The 23,017-nt window shown below is 35.8% G+C and overlaps 1 protein-coding gene across 3 annotated transcripts in view; it reads right to left on the reverse strand.

Annotated features, from left to right (window-relative positions):
- Positions 1 to 23,017, reverse strand: part of ZNF451 (zinc finger protein 451) — an 89,989-nt gene that overhangs the window by 39,735 nt on the left and 27,237 nt on the right. For 2 of the 3 annotated variants that reach the window (XM_082639468.1, XM_082639467.1), the window contains exons 4-8: positions 22,301 to 22,426; positions 11,998 to 12,109; positions 8,394 to 8,544; positions 7,140 to 7,266; positions 350 to 503 (exon numbers count right to left, since the gene is read on the reverse strand). In XM_082639468.1, coding sequence (XP_082495594.1) covers positions 350 to 503; positions 7,140 to 7,266; positions 8,394 to 8,544; positions 11,998 to 12,109; positions 22,301 to 22,426 — 670 coding nt within the window. Of the gene's footprint in view, positions 1 to 349; positions 504 to 7,139; positions 7,267 to 8,393; positions 8,545 to 11,997; positions 12,110 to 22,299; positions 22,427 to 23,017 lie in introns of those variants that run through there. The other variant, XR_014295607.1, reaches the window with a different exon arrangement.

A 23,017-nucleotide genomic window follows, 5' to 3' on the forward strand; every position in this document is an offset into this window, starting at 1 on the left:
CTAGCTCCAATTAAGTGCAATGGATGCCGAACTCATGCTCAAGTTAAAATTTGAGTCTTAAATGCAGAGAAATACCCAACTTTCCAATGGATATACAAAAACATTATCCTGCATAAATGTTTTCTTCCCAAGTTTCTCTTCATTCCTCCAAGTAAACCTTACTCTTAGGTGCAAATAAACAATGAGAATCTTTTTTGAAAAATAAAAAATGACATAAAAATCTTTTGCTTTCATGGTTCTCAAAACGAATGTGAAGATAAGTTACCTCAAGAATTATCTGAGAAGTATGGTAAATCAGCAAAGGTTAAAGTAGTTTAATAATTTTCAGCAGAAGAGAGTATTAACATACCACGCAGTTTAAAACGCTGATGGAAATGATTCTTTCCAGACATATGCTTCAAACACTCATCCTTGCTGCTAAAAAGAAGGAAGCAATTTGGACACGCAAAACACTGAATAATCTGAGGAAGAAGGTTGTTTTTATGTCCGTCATCTGCAGCTTCCTAAAATACAAGGGAAAGCTTTATTATAGACAACTAAAATCAATATTCAATTTCTTAAATCAACTTTCAAATTTTCCTATTTATTTGGAATATTTTGTATCAGTTTTTAACATGAAAACTTTTCTTCCCTGAGGGTGAACTGTGAATTTTTTTGTCATAAATGAGGTCCCATATATGAAATTTTAAATTATTTCTTAAAAACAAATTATTACCATCTTTCTGTGACAATAAACATACAAGTACATTTGCTTTCTATACATTTTTCTTGTTATACATACATCTATATGCAATATTATATAAATGCATAAATGTTTTCATATCACATATCCTTTTTCTTATGTTTTGCTTTGTTCACTCTACTCTGCAATATAACCTATGTTTACAAATATGTATTCTTCCATAAGTTTCTCCAAAAATAAATACACAAGGGGAATTGTCATTGTTTTATCAAATATTGTCATCTTACAGATTCTTCTGCCTCATAGTTTTCTTATTCCACAATAACTAATGGAAATCCCTAAAAATCAACTGGTGTCGCTCTGATTTATTCTTCTTAATGGCTACAAACTACTCCATGGTGTGGATCTACTGAGATTTAGTCAACCATTCATTTCCAGCCGTTTTTTTTTTTTTTTGCCACTGTAAACAATGGTTTTGTAAATATTGCTGACTATATATCCTCATTAAATAGTGCTTTTCTCTCATTATCAGGATTGGCCGCATTGGGTTAAAAGGTTCATTATTTGAATATTAAAAGATATTGTGTAACTGCTTCTCAAAAAGGCTCTACAAATTCCGATTCCCTAGCACTGAGTGAGCCTGGCACAATAGCTATTACACATCTTATTTTCATGTTTGCAGTCTTACAGATGTGTGTTATGTTAATTTGCCTTTCCTGTCTACTAGTGAGTGTGAGCATTTATTTATACAATTCTGTGCATTGCTTATTCCATTCCAGCCTCGTGTTTTGATTGTTTTTGTTTTTTCCCCTCTGGTCAACTTGTATCCATTCTCTGTTATCAAAACTAACTCTGTCTCATCCTCCATTTCTCAAATATTCTTCATCAAACGTCTATTAATTTAGTATATGGTCACCTTAAAATTCTGATACAAACACGTATGTCTTTTCTAGAGTCCAGGTTTCCAAACTTGGCTAAGAGTCTCCTCTATCCCCAAATTGGAAATATTTTTAAGTGTATATTTATATGTGTATGTATAACTGTATGTGTGTTGTGTATAAATATAATGTAACTTCTTGTTAATGGTCTTTAGAGTAATAGCCTTAAAAGTTGTAATGTGTCTTCTTAAATTTACTATCATTAACATTAGGGATATCAAAATAGTTTGTGTAATTGCTTATAAAATGCAACAGGAGGAGTGATAGGAAATTTACATTTATACTGAGCATATGTCAAGCACCACCTTATGGTTCAAATGTGCTTTTCCACTTAATCCTTACAATAACCCCATGAAGTACTATTTTCATTATTTACAAATGAGAAAACTGAAGTTTACCTTAAGTCAACAAAATTATCACTCCCCTCCAAGTTGTACCCTCAGAAGAGACAAAGCTACCATTCACACCCAGCTTTATAGCTGTGGTGGTAAATCCTGTGCTCTTTCCACTACTCCTCACCCTATTTTATTTTGGTGAGAGCCATGCAGAAGATAACACCCAGTATGACACTCTGCATTCCAATTGCAAAGTTCCAAATAAGAGCACTAAAAGCATTTACTACCAACCAATTTATACAAATGACCTCTACCTGAAGAACTCTAATAAGCTTTAGTTCAACTGTGAGTTATAAGTGGTTTCAAAATAAGCTTGTTTAAACTGTTTGCTAAATAGAACAAAAACTGTGATTCTAGATAAAACTTTATTGGAATATACCTATTGCAAAAGTATAGCATATTTGCAAATAACTTCTACAAACCAGGGGAAGGAATGGGAAATAGGATGTCTGGGAAGTACTCAATTCCTTTTTACCATTATATTTCCAGTTATATTAAATCAAAACACACCACACAAATATGTATACATAAAAAAACTAGAACCACAATAAGATACCACTTCATAGGTACCCACTAGGATGGCTATTTTAAAAGACAGATAATAAGTGTTGGCAAGGATGTGAAGAAACTGGAACATTGCTGGTGGGAAAGTAAGCTGGTACACTGTGATGGATAACAATTTGGCAGTTCTTCAAAAACTTAAAGATGATAACCATATGGCCCAACAATTAACTCATTAGAGAAGTGAAAAAGTATGACCACACAAAGACTTGTACATTTGTTTATATCAGCATTATTCACAACAGTCAAAAAGTGAAAACAACCCAAGTGTCCATCAACTGAACTGATACACAGAAAGTGGCATATGTCCATACAATGGAATATTACTTGGCAATAAAAAGGATGAAGTACTGACATATGTCACAACATAGATAAGCCTTGAATACATCATGGTAAGTGAAAGAATCTTGTCACAGAAGGCCACATATTGTAGGATTCCATTTAATGAAATGTCTGGAAAAGGAAAAAAACCACAGAGACAGAAAGTAGTGTACTGGTTGCCTCGGGCTGGGGAGGGGGAAGAGTCACCTTCGATGACAGAATGGCCCTAGGAACAGAATGAGAGAGAGTTGTAATGCCCACCAACCCACAAGTGACACTGAGGCACCCTGGGGCTTACGATACATCCACCACCATCCCCACCAGCACCAAAAGGGAGAAAAGCAGGAAGTTACACAGTAACAGACCCACTGGATAGTCTTGTTTTTTTTTGGCCATCCTGCGAGGTATGTGCGATCCGACTAGGGATCGAACCCACGCCCCCTGCAGTGGAAGCACGGAGTCTTAACCGCTGGACCACGAGGGAAGTCCCTGGATAGCCTGAATGTCAAAAAACACTAGACACTTGCTACCCAAAGTATGACTCAAAGACCAGCAGCACTGCCATCACCTAGAAGCTTGTTAGAAATCTTGAATCTAAGGCCCCACATCAGATCTACTGAGTCAGAACCTGCATTTTAACAAGATTCCCAAGTGATCTGTGTGCACTTTAAAGTTTGAGAGGCATGAGTCTAGACAGAAGAAACTGGAGATAAAAAGAAAAGGGAAGGGCAGCAAGGCAAAAAATGCAAATTGTGGACAGTTTCACAATTTCATTGAAGAACATCATCTTCATGAAACAGAATTCACAGGTATGCAATCTTCTAGCGACCTCTTCTGGCTCATTTAAGATACGTAATGACTGGTTCCTTCCAAGTCCTTGTGACACTCCAAAGAATAAGCAATAGGGGCTTTTATTAAAAAATATATGTCAGGCCATAAGTGCTTTATATTGTATTATGTTTTCTCTCAACAATCTTGTATGTAAGTATAATCATTCCACTTTAGAGATGAAGAACCAAGCTCACAGATGTGCTGTAACTTGGTGAGAACACATAGCTAATAAAAGTAACAGTGGAATCCAGGTCTGTCTGACACCAAAGCCTTTGCTCTGTTTTACCATATTGCTTCCCAGAAGGCTGAATATCATAAATTTACTTCCCGGAGAGACGGCAAAAGGGAGGGCAAAACAGCATAGGATGAGTGATTCCCAGAAAAAAAAAAGAAACAAATTAATGAAATTTAGGAAAACACAAATGAGAGTATTAATTAATTTTAAGGTTAAAGTATCTATTCAGATTTATTGAAGAAAAAAGATAAATATGCTTACAGCATGGAATAGAAAAACATGCCCTGAAAGAACTCCAGTTCTGAAAAAGGTGGAATACTAGTGACCCACTGCAAACACTATAAAACTATGGAATGTAGTTGCACCCTTTTCCCTTCTCTCCCCAAACCTGTGTCAGGGCACTAGGCAGCCCTATCATTTCTTTCTTTAATGTGTCTTTTGGGTCCACTTTAAGGTCTTTATTTTAAATGTCATTACCTAAGTAAACGCTTTTCTCATCTCAAAGCTAAATTACTGCTGAAGTCACCTAAACTGGTCTCCTTGTCCACATCTTTGAATCCACCCTGAACACTGGTGCCGTTCTAATACCACTCAATCTCTTTGGTGTCCCTAAAAAAGGAGAAGGAATTTGGTTCTAGAATTTCAAGTCCCTCTAGCTCTGAAGATATAAGAATTATTTTCATCATGTCACATCCTGTGATAGTGCCAGTATCTTGCCAATATCAAGTTTAAATTTTGTGCCTTTATAGTCAAGTTACTGTTGTACTTGTGTTGGGAGTCCCCAGGACCATCCCCAGGCTTGGTGGTTGGCTAGGACTCACAGGACTTGGTGTACAGTTGTACTCATGACTATGATTTATTACAGCAAAAGGATACAAAGGGGGGAAAGCACACTGGGCAAGGTCCAGAGGAAACCAGGTGTAAGATTCCAAGGGTCCCCTCCCAGCGGAGACACACAGGACACACTTAACAATGAATTGCAGCAATGCACGTGAACAATACCTTACAGACTCACTGCTCAGGGGGCCGGATCACACCTTCCTAGTACAGACCAAAATTCCAGACCCCCACAAGGAAATTAGGTGTTCAGCATAAACCACACTGTCTGCACCAACAGTTCATGCACAAAGGGCCACTCATCAGAGACTCATAGGGACCCGCCAAATCTAAGTTCCCAGACAACAGCCCAGTGCCAACCTTGCAAGCAAGTCCGTCTAAGGATAGAAGTCTCAGGCCTGCTATGTTACCTGCTCTCTGCATGCTACCTATTCCCATATTTGCTACTCTGTGTAGGCTCTTGTTCAAACCGTCCTGTGATTACACCACTTGTCCTTTCCATCTATCCAAATCTAAGCCTGGAGGACCACTTCTCCTCTGCAGTGCTCTGTCAGCTTCTCCTGCTACTCCTCTCTCCTTCCTCTGAACTCCTGTTTCACCTGATGATGTACCATCACGGCTTATTCATTCCAGAGCACGTGGATTCCTCTCGTACTACGGTGACTCATCAGGGTTGAACAAGACACAGGCTCCCCAAAACTAATGACTAAGTATACAACGAACTCAGCGTCAAGAGGCACATCTATCCTGGGAACACTCTCCAGCACCAGAACAGGGGTCAGTCAACCACAGAACTCAACCAGAGACACCTGGGAGTGCAAGTCTTCATTTTCTGTGTGAACCTCTACAGAATCCAAGTTACTACCCACATGACTTTTCAAGTATAGGGCTAGAGATTAGCAAATTCTGAAAACATGGTTTAAAGAAAAACCCTAGTTCTCTCTGGACATTAGCATTTTACTACTTCAAAACCTAATATTTACTCAGCAAATACATCAAGTATGGATCTTCTCATAGGTTTTTAGCTACAAGGATATTTAATGTGTTATTGTTTTTAATAACAGAAAAATGTAAACAATTAATACATCTACCAGGAAATTAAATGAACTATAATACATGCATACAGAATGCCATTCATTGATTTTAAATGTACATACTGATTCAACATATATTTAAACATTTATGTTTACAACACACTGCTTTTCTTAATTACGAAAAAATTTACATACTTTATCCTATGTAAAAATATTTATATATGGAGAAAAAGCAGAAATATATACATAGAAATGTTAACAATGTTAACAATCTCTATAAGTGAAATCAAGAGCGATTTCTTAAAAGAAAGAAAAATACCATATGATATCACTTATATGTGGAATCTAAAATACAACACAAATGAACACATCTACAAAACAGAAACAGAATCACAGACACAGACAGTAAACTTGTGGTTGCCAAGGGGGAAGGGAAATGGAGGAGGGAAGGACTGGGAGTTTGGGGTTAGCAGAGGCAAACTATTATATATGTAGGATGGATAAACAACAAGGTCCTATTGTATAGCACAGGGAACTATATTCAGTATCCTATGATAAACCACAATGGAAAAGAATATAAAAAAGAATGTATATATATGTATAACTAAATCACTTTGCTGTACAGCAGAAATTAACACAACATTGTAAATCAACTATACTTCAATAAATTTTTTTTAAAAGTGATTTCTTATTTTCTTTTTGTTAGTATTTAAAAATTTTTCCACAGTGAACATATTGCACAATTAACATTCTGTAATGTTAACTAGTGAGATATCTAATATCAAGTGTGGGAAACACTTATTACACAGTTCTTCATTACATTGAATTTGCTAATATCATGAATCAATCTTATATCCCTTGAGATTTAACACTTAATGCGAGTGTTAAATACCAGTCTTTTAAATACCAGATCTATTTCTTAATACCAGCATTAATAAAGGAATCATTATTTACTACGTGGCTCCAACAATTCAACCAGCAGTGAACGGCAGCACACTTAAAGAATAATGTTCTGGTTATCATGTGACTAACTCACAGAACATCTTGAACAAAGTAAGTTATTTTCATAGAGCAACTCCATAAAAATGATATTCTTTAAGACTGCTGGCTTTCAGCTATCAGGGTTACCTGCCCACGATAATTTTATGTTCCAAGTAATTTTATTCCCCATAGACAATCATAATTTTGATCTTTATGTGCATCACTGTTGAATGCAACCTTAAGAGCAGCAAGAAAACACCTATATCCCATTCCACGGTTCTCTAGAAAAAGAATACCTACTCTTAGCTTAGGATATGCTCTTACCTTAGCAAAAAGGTGATCCCTATATTGTTGTTGAGTAACAAAATGTTTATAACATACTACACAAGCAAAAGAACTGATGAAAGGTCCATGCAGTGTAATTGTTGGATCACATGGAGAGTGATCAAACCTACTCAGCAAAAGAGAGGTAACATTAGAAAATCTGACATTCTAGGGGCAGAACTATGTTGCTTCATTTGTTAAGCTAGACACACACACACACACACACATTCAGGACTTTACACTTTTTCTACTGAAATATTAATGTTCTTTATATTCAAGAAATATCAAGTGGTTCCCATATGCCATGCAATCTCTTCAAACAGTGACCAACAGCTTTACATTTCATAAAAGTGCCCAAGATCCAATAAAATGGATTTAAGCATGTCTTGCCAAACTGGTAAACTTCCAGTTTGAAAACTGTACAGCCATCATCTGTTCCTTCTTGCTTTATTTACCATAAAACTCACAAATAATTGTAAATGAACCACTGGAATAATAATCTCATGGCAAGATTTCTGGCACACACCTATTTCCTAAAAATGGCTTTTAATCCTTTTAATGTCGTTTTAACCATTTAACAAATTTGTGTCATTTAAAACTGCCTCAGAGACTTTTTAAAAATACTTAAAATATAGTTATCTGTAGAATGCTGAAGCCCCTCCAGAAGGCTCTAAGAGTAAGGTAAGGCGTAAGTAGGGTACTCTCAATTCCCTTCTTTAAACTATGAGAAGGGGAGACTGAAGATAAGACTATTTAATGCCTTTAATATTGCCTTCCCTTGATATTTACTTTCTCAAGCTCTACTATTCAAAAATTCAGTAAATTAATAAGATGGATTTCATAAATAGAACATTTATTGTTAACTTTGGTACATTTGGTTTGCCTTTAGCATTTATTTTGTAATGCCAAACTAGCTTTCTTTAGGCTAGCCCAAATATCTGCAAGTGCTTTGTGTCTCTTCAAATTTGCTAAATGCTGGATTTTCTAATGGACTGCATTTCTCTAAAACTGATCCAAATGCATATCAATGCAAAAAGGCTGGTCAGAATTTTATGAGACATATTAGGATTGAATATCACTAAAATAATCTGATTCCAAGCCTTCTAGGAAGCCTAAGAAATGTAAATTAGAAAAAATTATATCATAATAGCACAGAACAATGAGTTTGGAATATAAAGCTATAATCACAATGGCAGAGGTGCATCACACTTTCATTTCATCTTCAGTATCCACTATTCTGAATATCACACTTACCTTTTCAAATGTCCTAAGAGAAGGTGCCCATTATCGAACTGCTTGTTACAGTGCATTATGGGACATGAAATTGGCTTCCCAGACACTTGTATTTGGCCTCCTCTTCGGAATGAACCTTTTGTTCCAGAATTAATTGTGCCTGTTTTGAGTCCTGCATCATTGGAATATAAATTCTTAAGTTTCTATTTCAGATACTTGTCCTTTGGACTGGTAATCAGAATTATGAAAAAACAATGAAAAACATGTGCAGCATCAACTGGGTGATCCTACTTGTAATTAGGTGTTTACAAACTTTCTTATAAAAGGTACAACAACCTACAAGTAAATAGCTATTTGGGACAAGGGAAGCCGTTAACATCCCCAAGTAACATTCCCTGAGGAAAAAAACTGTTCCCTTAAGTTCAACAGCCAGGAAACATCAAAGATGGAATATATTAGAAAACCAGTTGCTCTACAGAACCCCTATTCCTGCCTCCCTTCTTTTCATTTATGCAAGTTGGCAAAGATTTTTTCTTCTAATTCTTATTTTCTCTTTTAACTATCTTAAACACATCGTAAGGTTTAGTTATATTATAGAGGATCTGGGTTCTATGAATATTATGTCAAACAATGTAACTGGGAGGGCGGGAAGGAGTGAAGAGGACAGAGAGACAAGGAGAATGCCTGAATTATCCCTTTATCCTGGTCCATTCTTCATCCCTTTTCTTTATGTATAATCTTGGTCTTAACAGTCACATAACTTTCTAAACTTAGCCAAATTTTCTTCCCAGGCAAACTCCCAATACATGTTACACAATGAAAAATTTAGAGTTATGTTGTATAAACAAAGAATTGTAAAAACTGCCAGGAGGATTCTAATATATACTCTAGATAGTTTATTATCTTTTATTATTATTTCTTGTAAATTGTTTCACTCAAATACCTTGAATATTTCATACAACAAAAAGCTGTGTATTTATCTTTATGGCAATTTCTACGAAGTCCCTAAGCATTTAACTAGAATAAATGTTATTCCTTTAATATCATCTAGTTAAGATCCCCAAATGGTTATATATGTTGAAGGTTTCCATGCTCTTCTGCTGTTTATGGGGGAAATGCCTCTATTAAATGCTGCCAAAATGCTTATAAATGTGTTCTACCAATAAACAACGACTAACATAGCATTAATCATATTAAAAGAGGCATTAACAACAATATACTTTTTTATCTTTAATTTTTAAATGCAGTCAGAATTATAATAATTTTTATTTACTGTCCATCCACATTCCAGGTGTTGCCTATTAAAACCTTTATTTAGCCAAACAGAGGTTCTGGATAAAAATCAAAGTGGAGAAAACAAGCCAGAAAGAAAATAAGCTTTATCTATGGAAAGGCAAAATACAGAGAGATTTAAACAGCTCTTTTCCTTAAATAGTACAGTGTTGTTTTTAAATTACTAAGTATTCAAATGTGTGGAAACTGGCCTAACTATAAAAGTCTATAAAAAATAAAAGATGGATTTCCAGTTTCAGTAATTATAAAGTACTCAAAGTATTTCTAATCAAAGAACTGAATTATAATGGTTGGATACTTTGGAACAGATTTAAGAAGTCCCTTAATGCTACTGAGAAGTAGAATCTCACTTTTTATAATTGACGAGAACAATGCCATCTCTATTCTCCCCAGCTCTCCTCTCCTCAAAGATCTCAGCATTCTCTGAAGCCCATGTGTGGAACGGCACCACACCAAGTATAGCCCAATGCTAAGGCAGCTGTGCTAGCAGAAGACCCCAGACTTCAGTGTTACGGAGTGGCAGGGACCAAGTACAAAGATAAAACAATCACATAAAAAGAGCATAACTAAAGACCTTAACTCAAGGCACAAGATTATCAGCCACCACTGAACCAGATGTCACCTGAAGTGACTGATACAATACCACATCTTGCAAAGAATTCTAAAGACACAGCTAAGTGACTCATTTGTTCCCCGAAATATATAAACAGATGCTCATGAATTCAATTTACAATGAACTAAAATATTCTGACAATCTGGAGGCCAGGGATTAGGCCTAAAGGGACATATTACTGGCCCAGCAATCATTCTAGACAAGACTTGAAAGTGTTAGATTCATGAGATGAACGATTTTTACAAAAGATCTTGTAGATTGAGCCTTGTAGTTCTAGCCCATTTTCCTATCAAAATCACGTAGGAATCTTCCCAAATCTACAGATGCCCTAGAATTATCTCTAGCGGTGAGGCCCAGACATGGGTATTTAAGACTCCCAGGTGATTCTGATGCAGCTAAGGACCATAATTTCTAAGTATTTTTCCTAAAGTAGGTCTGGAATGCCAAACAATTCTTTTCTTTAGTTGAATGACAGTCACATTTGGTACCCGAGTTCTAGGCTTCTTTTCTGTGTTCATATGCAAATCCTACAGCCCACTCTTGTATAATATTCAACCAATACTTATTGGACATCTTTATGCTGAGGCTTCTTCTTAGGCACTGACACTGAAAAGGATTAATAAGCCTTAGTCTCTGTCCCCACGGAGCATATAAATCTGGTAAAAGACACAGACACGTTAACTTATCAATGCAACTTAACAGGGAAGAAACTATTTGAGAGAAATGACTACAGCACTGTGGGATCAAAGACAGCTGAACAACCAAACTTATGCAGACTAAATAAACCTAGCAACTTCTAGTACTGAATGTTATCCGTAGGGCTAACCCCATAGGCAACTAAGAAGAATAAAAGAGGAAAGGGTATTTAAAAAGGAGGATGGGGCACGGTGGGAGTTTGCCAGGCACAAACACATTGGGAGATAAGAACAAAATACAGTTTCAGGGAGTGGCCAAGTGTTAAAATATCTACAAATTATTGGAATTATTTTAAAAGTGGCAATTTGATTCTATTCAAAGAAAAGCCCTCTGAAAACTACAGAATAAGATACCTAGGTTCAAAGTTGAGCACTGCATACATAGATATTTTTAAGACTTTTTGTAATTAAACTTTCTGCTGGATTAAATCCACAGCTAAGGTTTCTGTGGATATCCCAAGCCTTTAAGGGCTCAGTGGGTCTTCTAAAAGACAAGCTAGAAAAGCTGCCATGGTGGCTCTTAAAAATTCTACCAAATTATCTGGTAGGAGGAAAACACTGCACAGTGACTCTTCCAGGAATTTCAGGTCTGCAAAGAGTTAGCAATGAAGAAGCTACCCACTGCTTTAGATGAGCCTCACACATGGACATTTCCTTAACAAAGTATCTACACAGGCTGCACGGACAAATAAGTAAATGCTAATCCTTTCCATCTCAGCTTAAATTCCACTTCCTTAGAGAAGCCTGACCTCAAGTAACCTGTTACACGCCCTCCCATAGAGGGTAATAACTAGGAGACATAGGAATGAATAAATGATCAGCTCAAGGATTACTTATACTCAAAATACACTTTTGCCAAAGTAGGAAGACAACTGGTAAAGTAGGCCTTCTGTTAAGTATTACTGAACTAAATTTCAATACTTTATATACTTATTAGCAACTGAGTAAAACAGACACAATGCTTTAAGGCTTTAGGGAAGCTTGGTAATCTTATGTTCCACTCTGATCTCTAAAGAATACCTACCTGGCATTTTTAACCATTGGTCCACACACAGTCTCGCTGCTTCTGTATCAGAATGTCCTCGAATAAATTCCAATTCTTGTAACCCATGAGCATGTTGAAAATCTATTTTTTCCTAAAGATATTAAGAAAAAAATCAATTAACCTATGGTTACTAATCCGGTTTCCTTAAGAAAATGATTTTGTCACAACAGCGATCAGAAAATATTGATTATCCTTTATCCCTGTAACTCCACACCTAGAACTCTATCTTAAAGAGGTAAGTCAAACCAAAGGTTCATGCTCTAAGATGTTGATCCCAATGTCATCTACATTTGCACAAAGTTTGCAACAAATTAATCTCCAACAGTAGGGTACCATTTAAGTAAATTATGGTGTGTACATTTCATGAAAGTCATTAGAAACACTAACAAAACTTTTTCATTGAAGCAGAAATATACTTTTGATATCAAGTGGGTCACCAAATAGTATTAAACAAATAAGGCCAAATATAAACAAAGATTATTTCAAGCTATATGTAACTCTATCTGCAGAGAGGGAAAAGGCAGAAAATAAATATGATAAATGTCAATGGCTATCTCTGGAATGGAAATATGAATTATTATTTTCATCTTTAACCTTTTTTCCATTTTCCTTCAAATTTTCCATATATAGTCTGAAGTATACAGAAGCCTACTAAATATTTGTTCAGTGAATAGTATAAGAGCAGACACACATTAGTACTTAAAATGTGCCAGTATAAAGCGTCTATTGCGTCTAAATCAAAGGCTGGCAAACTTTTTCCATAAAAGGCCACAGTGTAAATATTTTAGGCTTTGCAGCCCATATAGTCTCTTTTGCAACTACTCAACTCTGCTGCTGCGGCATGAAAACAGCCATAGATAATATGTAAACAAATGGGCATGGCTATGTTCCAATAAAATTTTATTTATAAAAACAGGCAGTGGGCTAGTGCCAACCACTAAACTAGATGCTTTAGACTGTTACAGTCTCTAAATCTTTCTAGTTATGTTACTGATAAAGCTATTTGCATACTCTAATCATACTGTATTTAACAAGTAACACTTATTAACCACTTACCACGTGCCAGGCACTATTCTAAAAGTATCTTAGATCTAATTCTCACAATAACTCTATGAGATTGGTATATTATTGTTCCCATTTTATGATGGGAAAACTGAGGCACATGAAGGTCAAATAAATTGCACAAGGATAAATAACAATGCCAGGATTTAAGCTCTCATTCTCCAATCTGATTCTAGAATCCATTCACTTAACCAGTAGAGTAAGTCCCCTACACACGAACCTTCAAGATGCGAGCTTTCAAAGATACGAATGTATGTTTGCATGTCCAGTCAAGTAAGTTAGTTCATGAGTCTGGCGTACATTGTCACATGTGTGCATACTCTACAACTGGTTGTGATTTTGTGTACTTTACTGTACAGTATTGTATAGAGTACGGTAGTACAGTATCTGTATTTCAAGCCCAGGATCTCCTCCAGTCAGTAACTCTTCTTGCCTGTTCACTCGATGCCAGCCCCTGTATGCCATCTGTTGTACTGTACTACTGTACTTTTCAAGGTGCTGTACTGTAAGATTTTAAATGTTTTCTTTATATTTTGTGTTTGCTTGTTTCTTACATATTATTTGTGTGAAAAGTATTATAAACCTATTACAGTACAGTACTATATAGCCGATTGTGTTAGTCGGGTACGTAGGCTAACTTTGTTGGACTTACGAACAAATTGGACTTATGAACGCGCTCTCAGAACGGAACTCGTTCATAAGTAGGGGACTTACTGTACAACATACTGTGTCTCAAAAAGGTTGTTAAAAAGAAATCACAAATCCACAAATGCTGGATTTGCAAGAAATAGACCAGAATATTGAATGACTTACTTATCACTATAATAGGATCTTCTATCAGCAAGGGTAAGTAGGGGGACAGGGAGATTCAAGATTTTACTCTGAAAAAAATCTTCTACACAACTTTGTTCTAAGTATGGCCATAGAATACTAATTTTCCAAAGATGTTAATATGCATTATATACATTTTAAAAAATTCTCTTAATCAAATTAAGTATAGAACCACTGGTTTCAATACAGAGTTCAAAAGGTCCCTTCTGTGCAGGACTTCCAAAACCTTGAAGTGTTAACACACATGTGATTTTCCTTACAGTGAATACACAGTATCCCAACTTGATAAGTCACCAAATTACTTTTTTTTTTCTCAAAGTGTATCCTATAGGATCAGTGCTCTGGATAACGTGCCATGGGAAACAAAATTAGTTTATCCAAAGAAAGTAATATGGCAAGGCTCTGGTAGACTATAAAGACATTTTCTTATGTACAAAATTAAACCATCTATCAGAGTTCCTTACAAAAATCTTTTAAAAAACACCTTAAAATAAATATAATTGAGATTAAATATTACTATATGCCAGCCAATAGCCTACTTATTTTAAACTACTGTCAGTAATTAAAAATAAGCAGGCTTTTTAAAAAGAAAGTTCTCTGGCATTTCTTACAATAGAATTTGAACTCTGTAGCCATACGTAGTCAATGATCAAAAAACATTTGCTGGCTAAAATCACCCCCAAATTAGTCATCCTTTTCCTGTCACCCAGCTATTTCCACACACGTTAGGGGTACATCTCTTCATGCAAATCATCTTAACTCCTGGAATATCAACAAGCAAAGCTGGTAACTGATCAACTAGTCCAGCACAACACATTATCTCTGAAAGTGATTTATCCAGTGAAGATTTTAACAAATTTTCTTTAAAACCTTTCCATCACAAAAGATGGGACAATCCACTCTAACAGTGAGACACCAACAATTCACAAAGGCCTAGAAGAGCTGGAAGACATTTTCTACTATATTTTTAGTCACAGTTAACACCTACTAAAATTCTGCAAGAATTAGTTTTACTTTAGTTTCATTATCTTCCTTTCGGGTAGTTTTGTTTTCTTTTTGTTTTCTGTCACCTAGTTTTAAAAAACAAGTTATATATAAGGAGAATCAAACAAGAAAAAAGTCATGAATGGATAGCAAAAAACGAGCTAAAGTATCTGTGTGAGTCAGTTTCTTTCATAGAAAAGAATGAAATCTAGATAAATTTATTCTTTACAATTGGATAAACAAGAATTTCAAAGTTTAAAAAAACTTTCTCAAATGCTAAGGTGAAGTCTTTAATACAATGAATGAACATTTACATGGGTAAAAGCTGAAACTACCCTTGAGAAAAACCCTACCTGTCACAGTGACTAACAGATTCTGAACTCATCTCAAATGCTTTATTACCTATGTGGTGTTAACATATCTGTAACATCTGATCTGGGAAAAGAAGTGAGCATACTGAAAAAATGGGCAGAAAAGGGGGACAACTTGCAAACCACTCCTCTCTCAAAGAGACTTTGCCCACAACCCATAAATAACACACTTAACATAGTCTGGGGAAAGGATCTTCCTTAAAATTGAATAGTGTTTTTGTTGTCATTTGTTTCTCTGTATTTTTTTATTTCTTCTTTGATTTCTTCAGTTATCTCTTGGTTATTTAGTAGCGCACTGTTTGGCCTCTATGTATTTGTGTTTTTTACAGTTTATTTTTCTGTAATTAATTTCCAATCTCATAGCATTGTGGTCAGAAAAGATGCTTGATACAATTTCAACTTCCTTAAATTTTCCAAGGCTTGATTTGTGACCTAAGATGTGATCTATCCTGGAGAATGTTCTGTGTGCACTTGAGAAGAAAGTGTATTCCACCACTTTCAGGTGGAATGTCCTATAAATAACAATTGAATCTATCTTGTCTACTGTGTCATTTAAAGCTTGTGTTTCCTATTTATTTTCTGTTTGGATGATCTGTCCATTGGTGTAAGTGGGGTGTTAAAGTCCCCTACTATGAATGTGTTACTGTTGATTTCCCCTTTTATGGTTGTTAGCATTTGCCTTATGTATTGAGGTGCTCCTATGTTGGGTGCATAAATATTGATAATTGTTATATCTTCTTCTTAGACTGATCCCCTGATCATTATGTAGTGTCCTTCCTTATATCTTGTAACAGTCTTTATCTTAAAGTCTACTTTATCTGATATGAGTATTGCTACTCCAGCTTTCTTTTGATTTCCATTTGCATGGAATATCTTTTTCCACTCCTTCACTTTCAGTCTGTATAGTCCCTAGGTCTGAAGTGGGTCTCTTGTAGACAGCATATACATGGGTCTTGTTTTTGTATACGTTCAGCCAGTCTGTGTCTTTTGGTTGGGGCCCTTAATCCATTTACATTCAAGGTTATTATCGATATGTAGGTTCCTATTACCATTTTCTTAATTGTTTTGGGTTTGTTTCTGTGGGTCTTTTTCTTCTCTTGTGCTTCCTGCCTAGAGAAGTTCCTTTAGCACTTGTTGTACAGCTGGTTCGGTGGTGCTGAATTCTCTTCCTTTTGCTTGTCTGTAAAACTTTTGATTTCTCTATTAGATCTGAACGATATCGTTGCTGGGTAAACGTAATCTTGGTTGTAGGGCTTTTTCTTTCATCACTTTAAGTATATCCTGCCACTCCCTTCTGGCCTGCAGAGTTTCTGCTGAAAAATCAGCTGATATCCTTATGGGGATTCCTTTGTATGTTATTCTTTGCTTTTCCCTTGCTGCCTTTAATATTTTTTCTTTGACTTTAATTTTTGTTAGTTTGATTAATATGTGTCTTGGTGTATTTCTCCTAGGGTTTACCCTCTATGGGACTCTGCACTTCCTGGACTTGGAGGACTATTTCCTTTCCCATGTTAGGGAAGTTTTTCACTATAATCTCTTTGAATATTTTCTCAGACCCTTTCTTTTTCTCTTCTTCTTCTGGGACCACTATAATGCGAATGTTGGTGTGTTTAGTGTTGTCCCAGAGGTCTCTGAGATTGTCTTCAATTCTTTTCATTCTTTTTGTTTTCTTCTGCTCCTTGGCACTTACTTCCACCAATCTACCTTCCAGCTCACTTATTCATTCTTCTGCCTCAGTTATTCTGTTACTGATTCCTTCTAGTGTATTTTTCATTTCAGTTATTGTGTTGTTCATCTATGTTTGTTTTTTCTTTAGTTCTTCTAGATATTTGTTAAACATTTCTTGCATTTTCTCAATCCGTGCCTCCATTCTATTTCCAAGATTCTGGATAATCTTTACTATCATTACACTGAGGTCTTTTTCAGGTAGGATGTCTATTTCCTCTTCAGTTATTTGGTCTTGTAGGTTTTTACTTGCTCTTTAATGTGTGACACGTTTTTTGTCATCTCTTTTTTTTTTTTTTTTTTTTTTTGATGGGTGGGACTGTGTTCCTGTCTTAGAAGTTGTTTGGCCTAAGGCTTCTAGCACTGGAATTTGCAGGCTGTTAGGCAGAGCTCGGTCTTCATGCTGAGATGAGGACCGCTGGGAGACCTCACTCTGATGAATATTCCCTGGGGTCTGAGGTCCTCTGTTAGCCCAGTAGTTCAGATTCAGAGGCCCAAAACCTATGGGACACAGCAAAAGCAGTTCTACGAAGGAAATTTATAGCAATTCAAGCTCACCTCAAGAAAGAAGAAAAATCTCAAACGATCTAACCCTACACCTAAAGCAACTAGAGAAAGAAGAATGAAGAAAACTCAAAGTCAGTAGAAGGAAAGAAATCATAAAGATCAGAGAAGAAATAAATGAAATAGAAATGAAGAAAACAGTAGCAAAGAATAACCAAACTAAAAGCTGGTTCTTTGAGAAGATAAACAAAATTGATAAACCTTTAGCCAGACTCATCCAAAAAAAGGGGGGGGGGACACAAATCAATAAAATTAGAAACAAAAAAGGAGAAAACACAACTGACACCGCAGAAATACAAAGGATTATAAGAGACTAGTACAAACAACTATATGCCAATAAAATGGACAACCATGAAAAATGGACAAATTCTTGGAAAGGTACAATATTCCAAGACTGAACGAGGAAGAATTAGAAAATATAAACAGACCTATCACAAGGAATGAAATTGAAACTGTAATTAAAAATCTTCCAACAAACAAAGGTCCAGGACCAGATGGCTTCACAGGCAAATTCCATCAAATATTTAAAGAAGAGCTAACACCGATCCTTCTCAAACTCTTCCAAAAAACCGCAGAGGGACAAACACTCCCAAATTCGTTCTACAAGGCCACCATCACCCTGATACCAAAACCAGACAAAGATGTCACAAAAAAAGAAAATTACAGACCAATATCACTGATGAACATAGATGCAAAAATCCCCAACAAAATACTAAACAGAATCCAACAGCACATTAAAAGGATCATACACCATGATCAAGTGGGATTTATCCCAGGAATGCAAGGATTCATCAATATATGCACATCAATCAATGTGATACACCATATTAACAAATTAAGGAATAAAAACCATATGGTCATCTCAATAGATGCAGAGAAAGCTTTTGACAAAATTCAATACCCATTTATGATAAAAACTCTCCAGAAAATGGGCATAGAGGGAACCTACCCCAACATAATTAAGGCCATGTTTGACAAACCCACAGCAAACATCATTCTCAATGGTGAAAAACTGAAAGCATTTCCACTAAGATCAGGAACAAGACAAGGATGTCCACTCTTGCCACTCTATTCAACATAGTTTTGGAAGTCCTAGCCATGACAATAAGAGAAGGAAAAGAAATAAAAGGAATACAAATTGGAAAAAAAGAAGTAAAACTGTCACTGTTTACAAATGACATGATACTATATATAGAAAATCCTAAAGATGCCACCAGAAAACTACTAGAACTAATCAATGAATTTGGTAAGGTTGCAGGATACAAAATTAATGCACAGAAATCTCTTGCATTACTATACGCTAACAAAAAATCAGAAAGAGAAATTAAGGAAACAATCCCATTTACCATAGCAACAAAAAGAATAAAATACCTAAGAATAAACTTACCTACGGAGGCAAAAGACCTATACTCAGAAAACTATAAAACACTGATTAAAGAAATCAAAGATGACATAAACAGATGGAGAAATATACCATGTTCTTGGATTGGAAGAATCAGTATTGTGAAAATGACTATACTACCCAAAGCAATCTACAGATTCAGTGCAATCCCTATCAAACTACCAATGGCATTCTTCACAGAATTAGAACAAAATATTTCACAATTTGTATGGAAACACAAAAGACCCCAAATAGCCAAAGCAATCTTGAGAAAGAAAAACAGAGCTAGAGGAATCAGGCTCCCCGACTTCAAACTATACTACAAAGCTACAGTAGTCAAAACATTATGGTACTGGCAAAAAAATAGAAATACAGATCAATGGAACAGGACAGAAGCCCAGAGATAAACCCATGCACAATATGGTCACCTAATTTATGACAAAGGAGGCAAGAACAATACAATGGTGAAAAGACAGCCTCTTCAATAAGTGGGGCTGGGAAAACTGGACAGCTACATGTAAAAGAATGAAATTAGAACAATACTGAACACCATATACAAAAATAAACTCAAAACGGATTAAAGACCTAATGTAAGAGCAGACACTATAAAGCTCTTAGAGAAAAACATAGGAAAAACACTCTGAAATAAACCACAGCAAGATCTTGTTTGACCCACCTCCTACAGTAATGAAAATAAAAACAAAAATAAACAAATGGGACCTAATTAAACTTAAAAGCTTTTGCACAGCAAAGGAAACCAAAAACAAGACGAAAAGACAACCCTCAGAATGGGAGAAAATATTTGCAAATGAAGCAACGGACAAAGGATTAATCTCCAAAATATATAAACAGCTCATGCAGCTCAATATTAAAAAAGCAAACAACCCAATCAAAAAATGGGCAGAAGACCTAAATAGACATTTCACCAAAGAAGACATACAGATGGCAAAGAGGCACATGAATAGATGCTCAACATCACTAATTATTAGAGAAATGCAGATCAAAACTACAATGAGGTATCACCTCATATGAGTCAGAACGGCCATCATCAAAAAATCTACAAACAATAAATGTTGGAGAGGGTGTGGAGAAAAGCGAACCCTTTTGCACTGTTGGTGGGAATGTAAATTGATACAGCCACTATGGAGAAGAGGTTCTGTAAAAAAAACCAAAAATAGAATTACCATATGACCCAGCAATCCCTCTACTGGGCATACACCCTGAGAAAACCATAATTCAAAAAGACACATGTACTCCAATGTGCATTGCAGCACTATTTACAATCGTCAGAACATGGAAACAACCTAAATGTCCAATGATAGATGAATGGATAAAGAAGTTGTGGTATGCATATACAATGGAATATTACTCAGCCATAAAAAGGAACAAAATTGGGTCATTTTTAGAGATGTGGATGGACCTAGAGTCTGTTATACGGAGTGAAGTAAGCCAGAAAGAGAAAAACAAATACCGTATATTAACGCATATTACGTGGAATCTAAAAATGGTACAGAGGAACCTATTTGTAGGGCAGGAATAGAGATTGTGAGAATGGACTTGTGGACACAGTGGGGGGAACAGGAGGGTGGGACGAATTGAGAGATTAGGTTTGACATAAATATACTACCATGTGTAAAATACATAGCTAGTGGGAACCTATTGTATAGCACAGGGAGCTCCTCTTGGTGCTCTGTGATGACCTAAATGGGTGGGTGGGAGGGAGGTCCGAGAGGGAGGGGAAACAGGTATACACATAGCTGATTCACTTCATCGTACAGCAGAAATTAACACAACATTGTAAAGCAATTTTGCTCCAAAAAAAAAAAGATTTGATCATAATGAAACTAACACAACACTGTAAATCAACTACACTCCAGTAAAAACTAAAAAAAAAAAAAATTGAATAGTGTCTCTACTAGGAAAGAAAGAATCTTTTAAAAAGTATCACTAATTTGGGCTTCCCTGGTGGTGCAGTGGTTAAGAATCCACCTGCCAATGCAGGGGACACGGGTTCAAGCCCTAGTCCAGGAGGATCCCACATGCCGTGGAACAACTAAGCCCGTGCTCCACAACTACTGAGCCTGCACTCTAGAGCCCGCAAGCCACAACTACTGAGCCCGTGTGCCACAACTACTGAAGCCTGTGCGCCTAGAACCTGTGCTCCGCAACAAGAGAAGCCACTGCAATGAGAAGCTCACGCACCGCAACAAAGAGTAGACACCACTCGCCACAACTAGAGAAAGCCCACGTGCAGCAACGAAGACCCAACACAACCAAAAATAAAAAAAAGTATCACTGATGTATTAAGCATTTTAAACATACAATTAGAATACTATGCTCTAATTTAACTGGTATTACATTATAAAGTTTAAAGTCCCCAAACAAAGCTACTTCTAAATTTAAAGAAGACTAATGTATTCTACATTAGATTAGGAGATACTAAAACAGAGGCAACAGAAATATATAAATTCCTTTCTAATAAGCAATGGAACAAGGAATCAAAAACATACAACGTAAAATTATGCCATGATTTCTATTTCCATTTTTAAACTCCCAGTAGGATATTTTTTTACCCAACTTGCCAACATTCTACTCCTAACAGACATTTGGCAATATTGGGGGAGTTCTTTAAGGTAATTTCATTTGGTGCCTTCTAAAGCAAGTCAAGGGACTTCCCTGGCAGTCCAATGGTTAAGACTTCGCCTTCCAATGCAGGGGGTGCGGGTTCGATCCCTGATTGAGGAGCTAAGATCCTACATGCCTCATGGCCAAAAAACCAAAACATAAAACAGAAGGAATATTATAACAAATTCAGTAAAGACTTTAAAAATGGTCCACATCAAAAAAAAATCTTAAAAAAATAAATAAAGCAAGTCAAGGTTTTAAAAGGTTTATATCATGCAAGAGTCTAAATTAGGCTTCATTTTCCACGTAGTAGCTCTTCTACCACACTAATTCAATAATCTGAAGGGAGAGGCTGAAGTGAAAGTGGTCTGGCTCTACTTAGTAGAAAATAACCTTTCAACAGCTTATATCTACAGAAGCCCTAATAAACTGTGATAAAGTAACTAGAAACCCTTAACTGCTCACCAGCTTAAGGAATCCCATGATTTTTAATTCCCAAAAGTAAAGTCCACTTAATTCTATTTTTTCTTTTTTTGTCTGTATACATATATGAGTAGAATCCAACAAACAAAAACAGATGTAAAAGGCCGTCATGAATTACTACTAACTCAGTGAGCTATGTAGACTTCATGCTGAACTTGGATCCAATTATACATTTTTTGATTATACAAGCACCTCTTTAACTTTCTTATAAACAACTCTATAATCTGGTAAAATATCAATTAAAACAGCCACATACCCTGAATGCTCTATTCTTCTCTTCTTTCTGCTGTTTCTCCACTTCGACATGGCGGGCTAGACGAGCCAGAGTCAAGGCGACTTTATCCTTCTGATGGTCAATATGGTCTTTATGCTTAATGTTATCCTATAATTGAAAAAACAAGTTTCATTCCTTCTAGTTAACAAAATTAGCTTTGGAATAACATATATCCACTTACCAAAGAGTTACTGTACTAAAGAAGTATGGATACCAATGGGGGAAAGAGGCTGGGGGTGTGTGATGAATTGGGAGATTTATACACTAATATGTATAAAATGGATAACTAATAGGAACCTGCTGTATAAAAAAAAAATAAAATAAAATTCAAAAATTCAAAAAAAAGAACTATTTACTTCTTTTTAATTTTTATTTTATATTGGAGTATAGTTGATCTACAATGTTGTGTTAGTTTCAGGTGTACAATAAAGTGGTTCATTTATATTGATACATATATCCATTCTTTTTCAGATTATTTTCCCCCACAGGTTATTACAGAATATTGAGTACAGTTCCCTGTGCTATACAGTGGGTCCTTGTTGATTAAGGAACTAATTACTTTTATCATTATCAAATTTCTAAGAACCTGTCTTGTTTGTTTTATATTTTAAACTTGTGGTATTTTGTAGGACAGCCAGTCACCCACCAGCATCTTTGTTTTTTGAAAAGTTACATAACCTATTAATCATCCTTATTTAC

The sequence above is a fragment of the Mesoplodon mirus genome (genome assembly GCF_964341445.2).
Source record: "Mesoplodon mirus genome assembly, chromosome: 12".
Classification (NCBI taxonomy): domain Eukaryota; kingdom Metazoa; phylum Chordata; class Mammalia; order Artiodactyla; family Ziphiidae; genus Mesoplodon; species Mesoplodon mirus.